General features: G+C 30.5%; 2 protein-coding genes, 1 non-coding gene and 1 pseudogene across 3 annotated transcripts; 1 reads left to right on the top strand and 3 right to left on the bottom strand.

The window, feature by feature from the left end:
• Positions 1-1,551: 1,551 nt before the first annotated feature.
• LOC137819017 (telomere repeat-binding factor 5) lies at positions 1,552-4,839 on the bottom strand. The gene is made up of 6 exons (XM_068622714.2): positions 4,479-4,839; positions 4,169-4,389; positions 3,862-3,946; positions 3,203-3,286; positions 1,902-2,205; positions 1,552-1,801 (listed from the first exon to the last, which is right to left on the bottom strand). Exons 1-6 carry the CDS (start codon positions 4,626-4,628, stop codon positions 1,770-1,772), a joined length of 876 nt encoding a protein of 291 aa, XP_068478815.2. The 5' UTR covers positions 4,629-4,839; the 3' UTR covers positions 1,552-1,769.
• A 4,561-nt stretch (positions 4,840-9,400) lies between these two features.
• Positions 9,401-9,472, top strand: TRNAQ-UUG (transfer RNA glutamine (anticodon UUG)). Its single transcript has one exon. It is a non-coding gene; the product is annotated as a tRNA-Gln (tRNA).
• Positions 9,473-12,535: 3,063 nt separating this feature from the next.
• Positions 12,536-13,305, bottom strand: LOC150024837 (linoleate 9S-lipoxygenase-4 pseudogene; annotated as a pseudogene).
• On the bottom strand, positions 13,296-16,871 carry LOC137819039 (linoleate 9S-lipoxygenase). The gene is made up of 9 exons (XM_068622753.2): positions 16,580-16,871; positions 15,920-16,206; positions 15,577-15,814; positions 15,125-15,445; positions 14,958-15,043; positions 14,748-14,855; positions 14,290-14,594; positions 13,939-14,202; positions 13,296-13,425 (listed from the first exon to the last, which is right to left on the bottom strand). Exons 1-8 carry the CDS (start codon positions 16,815-16,817, stop codon positions 14,025-14,027), a joined length of 1,761 nt encoding a protein of 586 aa, XP_068478854.2. The 5' UTR covers positions 16,818-16,871; the 3' UTR covers positions 13,296-13,425; positions 13,939-14,024.
• Positions 16,872-18,796: the final 1,925 nt, after the last annotated feature.

Here is an 18,796-nt window from a genome sequence, read left to right as displayed (position 1 = left end):
ACCCACCAAAAGAGATAGCAATAAATTATTTAGAAATGAGATTTATCATAACAAGTGACAACTTCAACTTAAGTAAGGATAGAAATAACATGATAATAAAGAAGAAAGAGATTCTATTGAAATACATTCTTATTAAAATACAAAATTTTTGACAACATAACCTAATTTTTTTTTATATATTCAATAATCTCACATAATTTAGAAATTGAGGTTAAAATGTAATTTAAATAGACATTTCTCCTTTAACTCCTCAATATGCCTTTAAAGATAAAACTATGATAAAATTTCGAATTCCAAAACAAACAATATATCAGATGTAGTGATAGATCTTAACAATGTTATTTCAATAAGTTTGAGGTCAAAAAATTGATGACATATATGAGAATGAAAAAGTGATTTCAAAGATAAACTCCATTCTCTTAGTCCTTATTAGGAGGAATAGAAAAGTAATTACAAAAACTAACTCACTTTGTCCAACACTGCAACTCTGAGAGCTTGTTCAAGTACAATCAATAATCACTTGCCGTGAACAATTTAAATATGTCTTCCTCCCTTGACCCTTTAAGGTGTCTTTCAAGAACAGAACCATTATAAAACTCTGAACTTCAAAATTAACAATACCTTGAGTATGTTGGTTTTGAGAGGCACTTAATTTTTCACCATAAAATAGGTATGTTGGTTTTGAGAGGCACTTAATTTTTCACCATAAAATATACAGATATCACAAGACAAAAGTTAAAAGGAAATCGTACTAACCAAAGGACAAACATTATTTGACAAATAATGAAAAATTCAACATTTTATGGAAATTAACTAAGTTGGACTAGAATTTATTTATTTTAATGTTGATTTCGATTGGATTAAGACTATTTATGCCTTACAATATGTAGAAATATACTTGCTAAAATTGCACTATTATATTAGGTTTCCTAGTCTTAGGACTAATGGATGATCATGCATCTTTCTTGTAGTCATCTCTCATCACCAGTGTTGTCAAGATCGCGATCTAGATCTTTTAAGAAGAAAACAAGTCGAATTGTGAGGTGGATTGAAATTGGTCTCGTTCAGAGTGATCCGATGATCTCTGGGCCTCTCCGATCAATGACTCGGCCCATTAAAAAAACTGAAAATCCAATCCAAATAAAACAAGAAACCCTAATTTCACAACCCTTTACAACTTGCAACTCCGTTCTCACTACCGCTCATGCCTCCGTTTGCGTCGCCACACCACTACTCACGTTGTCGCTCGCGCACACGATTCACCACCACTCACGCCTCTATTCTCGTGCAATGCCAAATCTACTTTTAATTATATTATATATTATGTATTTGGACCATTTTATGAATTATATGAATCTATGTTTAATTATGTTATGTATTTGAACTATTTTATGAATCATGAATATATTTTTAATTATGTTATATACAGTAGTAACCCGAATAGTAATTCTTTCAAGTCGAGTTAGTTTTCATACCCTTTTTGGTTCGCTTCTAAATTTTTACATTTCGCTATGATGATTATTGTATATGGACTGAATTAGGGCCAAACACTTCTTGAAAGTTGAAACCATCACTCTCCCGATTCTCTAAAACAATGGAAATATCTCTCACCCCCACATCCGCAGAAGACTACTTTATGTAACATGCTTTTGGAGTGTTGATAAAATACACCCAAAAAAATGTTAAAAGAGTATCTCATTTGATACACAATTTTACATTTAGAAACCAACATCAGGATGAATCTATTTATAGACCTTTCGTTGACCATCTTAAGCCAAAAGGATAATTTCACCACGAGAACCTGCATGAATAGATCACAAGATCAATGATAGTTATAGATAATCAATACGATTCAAAACAATCATAAATTATAGGCAGGAAAGTTATCTTATCTATAGTACATTGTTCATATATGTCTTTTGCTAGCTGCAACATTGAATCACTATGTTCAACCAGCAATGATATTTTTTCTGCCTCCTTTACTGCTTCCGCAGCCAGATATGATTTACTTTCAGCATCGGCAATTCTGTAGGCTGCAGTATCTGCAGCTTCCTTTACTGTCTCATTAGATGTTGTAAAGACAGAAGCTGAGGATTGCCATTGTGGTTGTGGTTGTGACGGTGCTGGTCGGACATCCTTTGGTCTTGGTAAAGGTGATTTTGTTCCGGAGGGGACATCCTTTTTTATTTTGTAACAATTTTGTACCTGTAGATGGTAAAAAGTAGATAAATCCTACAAGAATGAAAACAAGCTTGAAGACCATTAAACTTAAATATGAAATTTCTGTTTGTATGGAAAGTCCCGATAAGAAGGTGGGCCCCTATTGGAAGAAGAGGAACAGAAAGAGTCCTAAATTGAAACGCATATATACACTGTACTACAACAGAGGTATGATGATTTTGATTTTGTAAAACTACATAAAATGTGCAAATATTTAGATCACATTACTAATTACTTTATAATACATTATCAATAGTCAATAAAGATTATTAACAATTTCAAAAGTGTTCACATATATGTTTGTGTCCATGCATGCGTGCAATATTTGTGCGTACAAAAAAAGCACAAATGCACAATTAAATGTGTATAGAAAAAAAAACTAATGGTTCAGTACTGCATATACATATAAAAAGTCTAAAATGATCAAACTTTACAGAAAAAAATAGGCTGTAGTCATAACAAATAAGCATAATTGCATATCTTTCCCCCACCCATATTAGAATTACTACGAACAAGTAACAAAATCTATAATTTCCCTTCAAGGAACTCCAATTAGAAACTTGAATACAAATATGTAGTAAAGAACAATAATATATTAACCAAGTTTAGCAACTTCGAAATAAGAGCACAAAATTTAGGAACATAGGAGGAGGCAGATAATAGGGAAAAAAAGAACAATGATTCAGTAACTAATTACACAGACATTAAAAAGCTATGTCAACCAAGTAACATGCTTCAATGATAAAACTGAGCATGATATCTACAAGTTGAAATAATAGAAATGAATAAATTAGTAAAATATACGAAAAAGAAGTCCAATGCATGAGAGTCCCATACATAGTTTTCCTCTACCAAGCAGAGAGGTTGTTTCGAGAATTTGAAACAGTAAGAAACAACCTCCCATTGTCCCAAGGCTCACACTCAACTATAATATGCAATACATCAGTCAAGTCACCAATTCACCAAGTAGAAACTAAATTACCTTTTCAAGTTTCCCTTGACTAACAAGCCTCCTCAACCTTGTACTTAATGCCCTTCTAAAATTTTGAGGAACCTGATGTTTTTGCTGCAGTATTATGTGTAGCGGTTGTTAGTTACATAAAAAATTCTCAAATAAATTATAATACAAAGTAAAGAAGAGCACGCACAATACACATACCGTGTTAAATTAATTTCCAACTCCCCTCTCCCCCATAAAAAAAAAAAAAAAAAAGCAGGGCCTAAACATACTACTTCTAAAAGATCATAACAAAATCATTATTAGGGTCTGGGAGTTCAAGAATTGATCTTAATACTCCAATTTATGTGAAGACGGCAAAGGCATAAATTACAATATTGCAAGTCAGTTGTTACCACCGGAAATATTTATACTTTGACGGACAAAAAAAATGTTTATACTCTCCAATAGGACTGCCCTGGTAAGTGAGAAAACTTAAAGAACAGTGCAACTCAAAAACTCAGATCTATAAAGAGTATGATCACAGAATTACATCTTGAAATTGATATGCATTCCCATTCTAGGTTTTGAAATGTAAAACCCCTATCATATATAATCTCAGAAATAAGAATTCTAAACCACTTTACAATAAATATATATATATATATATATGGAAACATTGGTAATAAAGATCTTCATCTGACCTCGATGAAAGTAACAATGGCATTTAGGTCCGATCCATTATTATCTTTTAGTGCTGATAGAGCTTCAAAAACCATTGCATTATACCTGATAAAAGAACAAAAATACCAAGAGCCCCTCAGAATATGATCTTAATTGGCAGAAGAACACATAGCCTGTAATGTTTTCACATTTATAACAAAAGAATTCGAATTTCTAATTGGGATTCAATGAATGTGAACAACAATGACTGCAAATACAGCATCAGACAACTGTTAATTGGTGCAAATTAATAAAGAGCACAGTACATATACAGTTCTATCGTCATACCTCGGAGGGTTTTTGACATCTTGGTCATTCGGAGAAGAATCAGGGACAGCGACATCAGAAGGCCGGTTTTGAGTAGCAGGAGCGGCGTTTTGAGAGGTGGCGGTTGTGGTGGAGGAGGTGGTAGCAGAAGGAGGAGCGGGAAGAGCCTTGAGCTTAGGAATCCTAGGTTTGTCCTTAGAGCCTTGAGAACCGTTACTGACGCTCAAATTCCGCCATTTGTCCTGGAAGAGGGGGATTGTAAGAACCCTAACCCTAATCCCAATTGTAATAATTGAAGAAAAGAAAAGGTGTTAGGGGTTAAAGGGTTTACCTTGAGGTCGATGTTGGAACGGGAAGTGAGAAAAGGGGCGAATTGGGGATCTTTGAGAATGTTCTTCCACTTTCCGGGACCGTGCTTTTCAACTCCGGCGATGAGCGCGTCTTCTTCGTCCTGCGTCCACTTCTGCTTCTGATTCCCCATTCACATTCAAATTCAAATTCAAATTCAACTCAAATTCACACTCACATTCTCCCTTTCCTTCTTCACTGCTTCTTCGCTTTCAAGTGTCTGGTTTTTGTTTTCCTTGTTGCCAAACGTTATTTTCTCTTTCAGGTTGATGCTTGCTCACGTGTTAACATGCAATATCAACAAACACAAGAGACAAAAAGAAGAAAATGGTAACTTTTGATACAAAAGATAACAAGAAAGTAATTATATAATATATAACAATATTTAGGGGAATTCCTTTTTTTTCAATTTTTATATTTTATTAGAATATTAAAAATAAACAATTATTTATTCAAAATTGAAATTTTGAATTTTAAAAATCTAGAGAAATTTAAATTTTAGAAAAAAAAAATCCAATTTTTTTTACAATTTTATCCTTTAAATATAACTAATTTTTATAAATTCAAATAATTTTTTTCAATAAAAAACAACTTACACAATAAAAAAATGTATTCAACAAAATTAGAAAAAAAATTACAATAATTTTTAATAAAAATATTTTATAATTTAATAATATAATTTTATTTTAATAGTTATAATAATAATAATAATAATATTTTTTCAAAAAAAAGTGTAATTATTCATCTCTTAAAAAATAATTTATTTATTTATTTAATAAAATAAATAATTGAGTAATTGTTTTAATTTTAAAATAATTAAATATCTCTTTTAAGATCTGTTAAATATATATAATAATTTTTAACTTGACATTTTTTATTTTATTATTTATATATACTTATGTTTAATATTTAAAATTAAATAAAAAATTTACCTGTTTTTATTATATATTTAATAAAATTTATTAAAATTAAATTCATCAACTAAATATATAAATAAAAAATAATATTTTAATAACTTTAATGTTACTAATAATGAAGAAATATATAATTACATTATCATTTAATCTGTTTTCTTTACGTTAAAAAGTGTAAATGGAAATAAATAAATAAAGTTTTCATCTATTTTTTTTTTTTACTTTCTCCTCAGGTCTTCTTTACCTCTTTGGACTAATGACTTTACACCTTCATATCCAAGAAACTAGAAAACAAAACAGAAACATGTAAATAAGCTTAATAAAACATTTATCTCTTTCTAGTTTTAAAGGTTTAAAAAAATTATCTTTGAAGATAGAAAAGAAGTAGTGAATGATTAATGTTTATAAAACAATCATTTTAGTGCTCTTGATAAGAAATTGAGAAACTTACTCATTTGAGAATGTAGGAAACAGAGTAAGTGAGGGAAAGTGGAGAAGAGAGCGCGTTGGACAAAGAGTCAATCATCTTAATTCAACCGACCAAATTTCATGCGCTTGATGACGACAAATATAAACCAATACAAAAACAATATAGAAAATCCTCTATAAAAAAACACACATTACATGTAAAGAAGATGGAACAATTGAAACAAAACATGTATGTAATTCTTCTAAGTTAGTTTCGAATAGTTCTCCACATTTTCTGTCTTCGATTATCTAATAAATCACTTAATGAAAGTAGATTCTCTTTCCATCCATTTCAAAATATCTATGATCTCTTCCTGAACCAAACATAAATCTTTCGATTCATTTGGCTCTCACACTCAATTACTTATTCGAAATTTACCATTTTTTTATAATGAGCCTATCCTCTCTTCTCTATTCTAATTGAAATCAATTATCAATATAAGACCAAAATATTCAGATGACTCTTTTGACCAAACAAATATATGTCAACAAAATTGTTTTTTTATTCAAATCCAAAGACTTATTTTTAATTTATACATAAGTCATCCATCGATTACGCAATGTACAAAGGGGAGGTTTAAATTCACCCGTTTTTCATATCTCACCTTAAATAGAATTCAATACATTTTATCGACATGGGTGTTTTATATTGAAAAAAAAATCTAAGAATTTTATTGAAACCGTTTTCCTTTCTATATTAACATAGTGGTAGAAAGAGCACTACACTTCAAACTATTTTTAACCATAGTAATAGTCCCAAATTCTTGATTAACAGAGAATCAAAGTTGATTACCAATGAAGCGCAAAATGCTATGGTTCTTTAAGCTTTTTCTAAATTATTCAAAAAAAGAAAATGAATTCAGAAGTAATTCGCGGGACATAGTGGTTGAATCCAATTTATTCTTTGAAATAAACAACTTGGACTCACACTCCTTTTCCAAAAAAAAAAAAAGTACACATAACACTACACTAATATTTATTGGATTTGTTTTTAAAATATCGATATTAAACACGAAACTTCCAGTAAATGACTAGGAGCCCAAACAAAGAAAAGAATCAATTATATTTTTTATATGATCTCATCTCCTCTTATGAATAGACTAATTCTCTTTCCAAGATTCCTATTAGATATATAATAATCTAATTTAAATATATAATTCTAGAATTTGATATATTGATATCAATTGGAAGATTCCCTAAAAGAATGATACTTCTTAGAATTAGATACTCATTCTTTTTTTTCAATTGCAAAATCTATCTAGTTCTAACACTTTAAAAAAATTATTTGAAAATTCTAACTTAGTAAAAAAAAACTCCAACACAACTAAAGCTAATAAAGAGACACTAGAGATCTCATTAAGAATCTCATCCTTAGATAAAAAAACAAGCAAAGGGTAGAATACCAGAGAGAGTGTACCCACTAAAAAAAAAGTTTTTGTAATTGGTACATGTTTTGTTAAACCACCCATAAAACCATATTTTGACTTTTAGCTGAAGAATATCCGACAAAAGCTTCCATTGTAGTGGTTCTATGGTGTAGTGGTTAGCACTCTGGACTTTGAATCCAGCGTTCGACTCCCGGTAGTACCTTTTTTGTCAAAATTCATTTCACTTTTAGAAATCAAATTATTTATAATTTGAAACAAATGCCGAAATTTTAAACTATCCGTTATCCAATAAATACCTAAAATTTTCAATAATAATCCAAAATTCCCTACACAATTAGTTACAAATTCTTTTTGACATGCATTTTTCGTAATACGACGGGTGAACCAAAAGCCTATTAATAAATAAGAACACATTCCTATTAATTCTAAAAAAAAAATGTATCAAATTTGAACTAGTAACCAATCCCAACATTGAAATATTAAAAAGAGTCATATAAGCAAAAAATCTCAAATTTCCTTGATCATGAGACATATAGTTATCACTATAAATAAGAACGAGAATGTCAATTGTAGTAATTAATATTGACATAATAAAAGTAAGTGAATCGATCAAGTATCTGCATTTTTTATTTTATTATTTATATATAATTATGTTTAATATTCAAAATTGAATGAAAGAAGTTATATGTATCTATTATATATTTAATAAGATTTATTAAAACTAAATCCATCAATTAAATATACAAATAAGAAAGAATATTTTAATAACTTTAATGTCACTAATCATGTTACATTAGAAGAAATACAATACAAATAAATGATTGCATCATCTTCCTGTAACCATTTCTCTCATTTACATTAAAAGCGCCAATGAGAATAATAATAAATAAATAAGCTCTCTTGTTTTCATCTTTATCTTTGTGCTTCCTCCTCGGAGTCTTCTTTACCCCTATGGAATAATGACTTTTACACCTTCTTATCCAATAAGCTTTAAAACAAAATAGAAACACGTAAGTAAGCTTAATTAAACATTTATCTCTTTTTAGTTTAAAAGGCTTTAAAAAATCATCTTTGAAGACAAAAAAGAAGTAGTGAATGATTAATGTTTATAAAACAATCATTTTAGTGCTCCTGATAAGAAAAAAAGAAAGAACATTTGAGTCTTTAATAAAAAGAAAAAAAGAAAAAGGATTTAGGGGGGAAACAATGAAGAAATAAGCAACAAATGTCATGTGGATATCTGAAACGCTGAAAACAAAACATGGTTAGTTTTACAGTTGTAGTGTCTTACAAAAGAAATTGAGAAACTTACTCATTTGAAAGTGGAGGAAACAGAGTAAATGATGGGAAGTGGAGAAGAGAGCGCGTTGGACAAAGAGTCACTCATCTTAATTCAACCAAGAGACCAAACTTCATCTGTTGGATGACAACAACTGTAAACAAATACAAAAACTATATATAAAAACACACAGTACATGTAAAGAAGATAGAACAATTGGAACAAAACCTGCATGTAATTCTTCTAAGTTTCGAATAGTTCTCCATAATTTTCCGTTTTCAATTATCTAATAAATCACTTAATAAAAATAGACTCTCTTTCCATCCATTTCAAAATGTTTATGATCTCTTCCCGAACCAAACATGAATCTTTCGATTCATTTGACTCTCACACTCAATTACTTATTGGAAATTTACCAATTTTTTTGGTAATGAGCCTATCCTCTCTTCTCTATTCTAAGTGAAATCAATTATCAATATAAGACCAAAATATTCGAATGACTCTTTTGACCAAACAAATATATCTCAACAAAGTTGTTTTTTTTTTATTCGAATCCAAAGACTTATTTTAAATTTATACATAGGTCATCCATCGATTACGCATTGTACAAGGGGGAGATTTAAATTCACCCGTTTTTCATTTCTCACCGTAAATAGGATTCAAGACATTTTATCGACATGAGTGTTTTATATAAAAAAAAAATCTAAGAATTTCATTGAAACTATTTCCTTTCTGTATTAACATAGTGGTAGAAAGAGTACTACATTGCGTCTAAACTTCAAACTATTTTTAACCATAGTAATGTTATGTTATGGTTCTTCATTCCATTGAATGAATAATGGATGTAAATTGTATTGGTTCTATGGTGTAGTGGTTAGCACTCTGGACTTTGAATCCAGCGACCTGGGTTCGACTCCCGGTAGGACCTCTCTTTTTATCAAAATTCTTTTCTGTCCAGACGAGTTTGTTGGATCGTGGCACAACACACTCTAAACCTAGACCAATTTTTTCTTAATATCTTTTTGAGTAGTAGCTAAATTAGCCCCTAATATTACTTTTATTAGACCTACAAAAACTATTGTGTTCATTATTTTGGGTAGAACTACGAAAAGAGGAAGAAGTCGAGAGAAAAGCATCATGTAGCAATACATGAAGAGAAAATTGGACCAATTTGGCAACTGAACCACAAAATATAGTAATAGGGCAAACAAAGTAAAAAAAAAAATATTCATTTCATTTTTAGAAATCAAATTATTTATAATTTGAAATATATGTCGAAATTCCAAAACTACCCATTATCCAATTAATACCTAAAATTTCCAATAATAATCCAAAATTCCCAACACGATTAGTTACAAATGCTTTTTGACAAACATTTGTCATAATAGGACTGGTAAAGCAAAGGCCTATTTATAAATAAGAACACATTCCTATTAATTCCAAAAAAAAATTTTGTATCAAATTTGAACTAGTAACTAATCCCAACATTGAAATATTAAAAAGAGTCATTGATAGTTGTCGTTTAGCACTCAAATTAAATATAATTCCAACATTGACTTGTCTAACGCTAGATAGATGATAGTATAGAAGTGGTCAGATCATCCCAAGTGTCTCCCAATAAATCTAATAGTGATTCCAGGGAATAGAATTCAAAACCTATCTGCAAGAAAATATAAATCATGGTTTAAATCAATAAAGAATGCATATTGACTCACAAGTTCTTCCACCAATGAATTCCTCATAGGTTATCTAAAGATTATTCCTTTCTCATTCCTCCAACAGAGCTAAATCAAATTGAACATATGTTGATCTGATTCAACTGAAACTCACCAGTAAAACATGCGTCTACTGGTTTAATCAATATCCACTTTGTTCCATGTGTATACTCCATGAGAATGTTTATCTCCTCTCTCTTGAATCATGCGCCCAAGAAATTAATTAGAACAATACAAACTAACTAAGAAACCAAAATTTAAGATAAGGAAAACTCTCAATCATGCGTTCAAGTACAACCTCTCACAAAAACTAGTTTTTCCAGGAGATTAGACAATAAAAACAACTACTATAAAGAATTGAAAAATAAACTTTTATTGATTAAAACCTCAGAACTCAATGGGGAATCACAAAGGAATCAACCAAAAGGTTTAACTTTCCATGCAAAGGCAAAAGAATTACAAAGAAGAAAAAAAACTAAGAAAACCCAATAAATAAGAACGAGAATGTCTTGTAGTAATTAATATTGACATAATAGAAGTAAGTGAATCGATCAAGTACCCAAACTCTAAAGAAATATCATTATTTATGGTCCAAGACCATACATATTGAAAAATTGAACTATTCTGGATTTGATGAATAGACAAATCAAGCGAAAAAAGTAACCATAGTTAACAATAAGACACTAGGAATAACCCAAATATAAGGATATTTTTTGTTGGCGTCGGAAAAAGTCGAAGTCTCACTCCTATTAACATCGAAACTGGGAATGGAATAAAGAAGATGGAACACGTAGAACAAAACCAGAAAAAATAGACAAAAAAAAATGAGGATGAGAATAAGTACTTATTTACAAAAAAGAAAAGAAATGTGAGAATGCGTTTGTCTCAAAGAGAAAAGGATGTGAGAGAAGGGAGTGAAATTTCAGATACATTAATATTGTAACTGATCAATTTAAGGACAAGTAAGAGAGAGAAAAATGGAAAGTTTTTTACTTTTTGAATAAGGAAGTGAGAATTTATTAAGAAAGTTAAGTTTGATTTTCATATTATAAAATTAGAAAAAATGAGAATAAATACCCAAAATAAGAAATGACAGAATGTCTAAGATAATAATAAAATGACAAAAAGCCTCTTATTATATATTTATAAAATAATAAAATAAAATATTGATATAAGAATAAAATGAAAAAACAAACATATACACACAAAAAAAAAAGTGATATACTATTTAGGTATAGATATAATATAATATTTATAACAAAGAAGATGCAATAAATTTGTAAAAATATTTAAAAAATACATATCATAAATATAATATAAACTTTATTTTAATTTTAAAAATACTATCATTATCACTACCACATAAACTACTTTAATACCAATAATTTTATTAATTTATAAAATTATCTCTAATTTAATCAATATAATGCTTAATTATTTTAATATTTAAAATTGATTTCTATTTAATAAATTTTTTATATTACATAACCACTATTTTTACTCTCACTAATCTTATTACCACTACCACAATTACTACTATCACAATGACTACACTACTACTAACGCTACCCCGTTACCACCATCGCTGCTACGACCACTACTGCTAACACCACCGTAAGTATTATCACTACCACCACCGTAACAACTACTGCTACTAACCTTACCACTACTATTAGCCATCCTCCTCCTACAATTATTATTACTACTATTCCTATTATTATTTTAATATTTTTCCATATTATTTAATTATAAATTTATTTTTTATTGTATATATTTATTTAAATTCATCATATTAATAAGGATGGTAACTCCGAAAATTATCAAACTATCATCATTTTCTTATTTAAATTCCTTTATAATTCAATTTCATGGTTAGTCTTGGAACAAACTTTGGTGTTTGAATTACTATTTCCAAACATGAAAGTTGCTCTACATAATAATGTAAATCTAACATGGTATAAACAGTAGAAATATAGAATTTTATTAATGCAGAACACCAAACAAACGCAATACAAATCATACTCTCGGGAAGACGAAGGAATTAAACTCTTTTCTTTTTATTTAGACTGCAACACAACCATAGACCTCTTTAGATGGAATACTATCTCCGTATTTATATCGTATCAATCCATGTCATCATATCAATCTCCGTGTTTATATCATATCAATCCATGTCCGCATCATATCAATCATATCAATCTCCGTGTTTATATCGTATCAATCCATATCCGCATCATATCAATGTCATGTTTGTATTACATTGTTTGTATTACATAGAGTAGAAATATAGAATTTTATAAAAATCCAGAACATCAAGCATACGCAATACAACTCATACTCTTGGCAAGACTAAGGACTTAAACTGTTTATTTTCTTTTTATTTAGACTGCAACACAAGCATATAACTCTTTAGATGGAGATACTGTTAGGAATACCTCTGCAAGTCAAGCCTTCCTTACTTGAAGGATAGAGCAATGTGTAGGGCATCTTCACTGGACCATAACGGTTCCTCAGTGTCTCATCACTATTTCTTTGGATGAGCTTTTGCTCAATTTCTGCCAATCTCTTTCCAAATCTCTTGAAGGCCTCTAATGGCTCTTTATCAAAAGTCCAAAACTCACCACCATCTCTTTCTCCAAGATACAACTCATCAGAAGCATGCCTTGACAAGACTTCTATTATAGTGAGGTCTTTAAGGGCATCACTCTTCCCTGTAATGGTTTTCAAGTACACCTTCTGAGGGTTCTTAGCAAGCTCATCATACTCAGGAGATCCAATCTCAGGCATGAATTGCCTACTAAGAGTTGGTCGGTTAAGGATGTAGCCACCATATGGATACTGTCCGAAATTCACTGCTGCATGAAGGGCTGAAGCAGTCCATATGAGTGTGGTGCAGGATTCAATCAACTCTTCACGAGTTTGCATTTGTACCCACCATGGTTCATTTTTCTTGTCACCATGACCAACCTGAACAAGTTCTTTCCAAAAGGCTTGGAGTTCAGTATCTTGTGTAATAGCAGCATCTGACTTGTAGTAGAAAAACACATATTCTTGCACCCATGATTTGATGGTGGCCCATATCTCTAGTCCATCAGCAGCATAAGGATAGTCCTCTATCAGTAGACGAAGGCCGTGTGGAGAAGATGAATCCTCAACAGCCACACCTCTACATAACAAAAAAGAAAATAACATTAGGATAGACACTGATACTTATATTCACACTGATATAGTCTCTAAAATATAGGATACGGGAATACGGGGTTATAGATTTATATATTATGTGTACAAGTATGTTTCAATTTTTTTTAGCAGAACAATGTTTTTCATGGATGGTTCAAAAGGATTTGTTCCTTTTTTTTCAATTATAATAAAAATTTATACAATAAATTTGAATTTTTAGAAAATTAATGTATTTTTCCTTTTTAAAATTGTATTAGAATCATGTTAAGATTGTCATAAATCCAACAAATATTTATTGAATTGGATACTTCGCTCATATGTATCATACGAGTGTCGGTGTTCGATACGTATGTCCGGCACAGACGCACCATTTAAGAGGCGTGTCGGATCCTTATAACATCGTGATAAAGTTCTTCTTTTCAGATAATTTTTTATTTGTATCTTAAGTAATGAATACATAGAAACTAAAAGAGATGTGCTAATAACTTGTAAGTATTACCTCTTAATAAGATCAGCAGGCAGTGCTTGCTCAGGGAAAACCCAATCCTTGTATACAACTGCAGACATTTCTAATGAATAGCGTCCCTACAAGAAAGTTGATTCTATAATACCTTCTGCATTGACCAAGACATTCCTTGCAAGTGCATTGATGTTCATTGTGTCACGATAATGTGGAAGAAGAAGTTTGTGAATAGGGTGAACCACACTGAGATGTCTGTTTGTTGCTATGACGAATGGCTCAACAACTGCATGAGTGTTTAACCTGTCATACATGTAAAGCTATTAACGAATAATTTATAAATAGAAAAACTAAGTTTGAGCATATAAATGTCATTTGCAAAATTTATACCAATGGCTGACAAGTTGATGATAACACGAGTCATTTACGATCACATAAGCCTTTGCAAGTAGCCAAATGAAAGTTTCAACTCCTTGGTTTGCCGGAAGATAAACATTGCTAATAGGACCAAAATTATCACCCTCAGGATGTGGTTTGCTTAGCTCAATGGCCAATGGCTTTAATGTTCCATTATCTTGTAAGAAAATGATGGTTCTAGTAGCATAGGCCTTTGTCTGTGTTGCGTTGATTCGTCTCAAATATGGAATAAGTGTGTCATGGTGATCTAGTATGAAGAGTCTGTTGTTTTGGATAGCCTGTTCAACCAAAAAATATTTTAGTCCTTGTAATTCATTTCAATCATATAAAAAAATTCTTTTATGCTTTATTTTTGTGAAGTTAGAGATGGATGGGAGGGAAAATTTCTTTAATGTTACTCTATGATGAAAGAAAAAAGAATGTGAATTTACCTGTTCTACAGTGAGTCCACCCAAGTTAGGCTCCAAGTGTTCTCTGGTAATTGTACTAGTATTATCACCATAGAGTTGGCTATCTAGCTTGCTCTTAGGTGGAAACTCCTACAAAAAAAAAAAAAATTTGACATTATCAAACTTATAAAAACTTATAACACCAATCCGAATAAAAAATGTACTTTCTTAACAGTGAAGTAGTAAATTTACCTGAAGTCTTTTGATGATATGAGGATTCACACCAGCTATCATCTCTCTTGCAAACTCTTCATCAGTCATCCATGCAGACTGGTTCACTACTCCAAATAAAAGCATTTTGAATGATATATCAGCTTATGATATGTTTATGAATATAAATATTGTTTGTAATGCACTACCTTGAATTACTTTAGGTGGTGGAAACTTAAGGACCTGCTCCCCATCAGTACGGAAGAGTTCAGTGAACAATGGTATTGGACTAAGCTTGCTAAGTGCATCAGTAGGCAACTTAATTCCACCATCATAGAGTCCACGCACGTCATCAAAGCTAGTAAACTCAGGTTGATTGAATTGTAATCTGAGTGCAGATTGCAATTGAGGTATCACATTTTGAGATGCAGATTTAAGTATATAAACAAGGAAATCTGATGACTTCAAGTGGCCAAATGATTCATCCCTGGGAAGATAAACAGAGTCACTGCGACTCTCACTTTTAGGATCTGTTAAGATATGCAATAGCAGAATTAACAACAGTAATTCTAGAACTAGTACAATAATAAGTTTTTGTATTTTATATCAGCAAAAGTCACTGTATGTTTGTGTTTCCCAGCATCTCAGCACAAAGTCTTACCTTTCCTAGTTGGTTTTCTACCAGTTCTTCCCCTGCGAGGATAAGGCAATGTGGATCCTCCAAGAACTGGACGAGCCAATCTGGCATTGGAGTCAGGATTACCCAAATCATTGTAGACATCATAGTCATAGATCCTTTCATGTTCTTTGCGCTCTCCTGTTCCATCTCCTCTTAAAGTCTTCAATTCTTCTTCTCTATACTTCACCAGTGGACCTGGTGTTTCACTCGGAAGATATGCCTATATTTGTTTATATTTAACAGATTGATTTTCACATTCATGGATGATACCAAGATTGGAAAATAGAATTTAAATTGACTAGTTTAGTAGCTGAGAGGGGTTTACCTTGTTGGCAAAGAAAATGCGGTCAGATTTGTACTTCTTGTCATTGTAAATCCATGAGTTGCAAACAAAGTGAATGGTTCCTTGGTTAGGAAGATCTTCAAGAATCAAACTCACAAGAAAGAATTCAACTTGCATGAAATTTTCGATGTAAAATGCTCCAGGAATTCCCATGTCACTGTCCCATTCAAAATGAACGTCGAATGCAGATTGGCCAGCTCCCAAGGTTGCTATGGAAGTAATAATACCTTCCAAAAATGTTTGTTTTCCCACCTTTCCTTTTCCAGATGCTGCACATATGAAAGAAACACATCTTACAGCAAAAAGAACTAACAAACTCACCATTTACCATCTTGTTTAAGATCATATTAAAAGAATGTGAAAGCTATGTAAAATACATTTCTTTAGCTAAATCATGATTTTTCTTCGTTTCCTCTTCTTGGTTGCTTTATTATTAAACTGTTTACTATGATCCTTCGGTTATCAAATAACTCTTTAGTATCTGGTTCATGAGTCACAGACACCATTAGAGTGACAGTGAAGTGTTCCTTTTTGGTTGGACTGAATAAAGACAGAAACAAATTGTATAACCACATTCAACATTTTAACTATGAAGTACCATAATAACAGTTTTTTCCATGTGTCGTTAATGAAGTTGGTTACCATCAGCAGCGGTGGCACTGATCAACCTGAGAGCCACAGATCGTCCGAGAAAGGAAGTGAGAGTGTCAACGGTGCTGCCAATGACACCACCCACAAAACCGAGTGCTCCACCGATGATGCCGGTGGGACTTTGAGCAGAAGTGAGGGCATTGATGTCCAGCACATTCTTACGCATCAACACCACTGTTCCCTTCAGCCTCTGCCCCCTCTTGATGAAACCAGTCACACCTGAAAACATCTTTGGAAATCTTGAACAACAACAACAACGTTACACTTTGTTTTTGTCTGGTAGAGAAAGTGGGTTGTGAGAAAGACGAGGAAGGTGACGAGTATTTATAAGGATGGTGAGAAGAGAGAGTTCTTAAGCTTTCATCATCTTTTAAAATATTAATTATGTGTTCGATTACTACTTAGAAAATTTGATTACATGTTGAAATAATATTTTTTTTATATAAATTTTATTTTTTAATTAATATATATATATAAGGTTGTGAGAAGTCTTTCATACTCTTTTGTTTAAATATACTAATAAAACAAGGATTATGCTTAAGTTCAGTTTAAAATAAACCTTGTTTTTGTAACACTATATCCAACATGTTTCTACGCTCTAATTCTCCTTTAATAATCTAATCCTTCTTTTGAATACCCTTTTGCTTTTATGTTAAAAGGTACAACAAGTTTAAATTTTTTTTAAGAAAAACTGTAAAATGTATTATAGAAATAAAGTATAAAGTTATAATTTTGCATGTATAAAAATAATCAAAAAAATTACTAGGAAGTGAAATTAATTTTATTTGTTTTAATAATTATTTTTGGTTTATTATTATTATTTGCTATGTAACACAGACACCGATCGACATGGACACAGATAAACGTATCATCTCTAAAATGTAGGATATATATAATCATGAATTATATAAATTGACAATAAAAAATTTATGTACAAATATGTTTCAATTTCTTTTTGTAGCATAAAGATGTTTCTATAAAAATTTATATAATAAATTTAAGTTTTTGAAAAATTAATGAATTTCTTCTTTTTAAAATGTGTTAAAATCATTTTAGAATTATAAAAAATTTAACAAATTTTTTTTAATTAGATATTTCATTGATATATAGATATCCAATGTATTCGACACAAACCTTAGCACGGACACTGATACGACACAAACCTATGTAGCACAGACACTGACACGAACACTAATATGACACAGACACTGACACGAACACTGATATGACACAGACACAAGTACGGGGATACGTAAAATTTCTAAAATGTAGGACACAGGGACACGAATTTATATATTATATAATTATGAATTATATAAATTGACAATAAAGATTTACGTGCACAAGTATGTTCCAGATTATTTTTTAGAGTAGAAAGATGTTTTTCATGACTAGTTCACAATGATTTGTTTCTTATTTTTACAATCATAATAATAATTTATACAATAAAGTTTGAATTTTGAGAAAATTAATACATTTTTTCTTTTTAAAATTGTGTTAAAAACGTACTAGAATTGTCAGAAATCTAACAAATACTTTTTTAATTGGACACTTTACGGATATGTGTTCTACAGATGTCATACGAGTGTCGATGTCCGATATCATTTAAGAGGAGTGTACGAAATTAGACCCAAACACACATTTTAAACCAGGTTTACGAAACGGAGATTCTCCACTTTTTAGTATACTTGTCTTTTGATGCTAACTATCTAATGTGTATTTCACTATTCTAACATTGTAGAGTACGTATGACATAAAACTCAAGATAATGATAACCACCAACGTAAAAAAAAACTGAAAAAAAGAGAGAGAATGAAATTCATATTAATAAGAGAAAAATTATTATATTTAATAAAAAATGCACAGTTTACTTTTTAAGAAGGCCATACATATTTTATTTAAAAAATATAAATATAAACATTACATCTTAACTTAGTATTAAAAATTAAACAATGTGATAAAAAAATGAATTCTAAGAGAAAAAAAAACTATTTTAGAAAATAAAGTATTAACTCTCATCACAAAGAATATGGTGGGCTGAAATACAATCTCAATGGAGCAAACATCGAATCTCTAGCCCAACACTATATATATATATATATATATATATATATATATATATATATATATATATATATATATATATATATATATATATATATATAATATTTTAATCATATAATCTAGATTTTGATCTTGTACAATAAA

This window comes from Phaseolus vulgaris, chromosome 10, assembly GCF_051622355.1.
Source record: "Phaseolus vulgaris cultivar YP4 chromosome 10, ASM5162235v1, whole genome shotgun sequence".
In the NCBI taxonomy this organism is placed as follows: Eukaryota; Viridiplantae; Streptophyta; class Magnoliopsida; order Fabales; family Fabaceae; genus Phaseolus; species Phaseolus vulgaris.
Note: the sequence above shows the minus strand (reverse complement) of the source record. Positions and strands in the feature narration are given on the sequence as shown.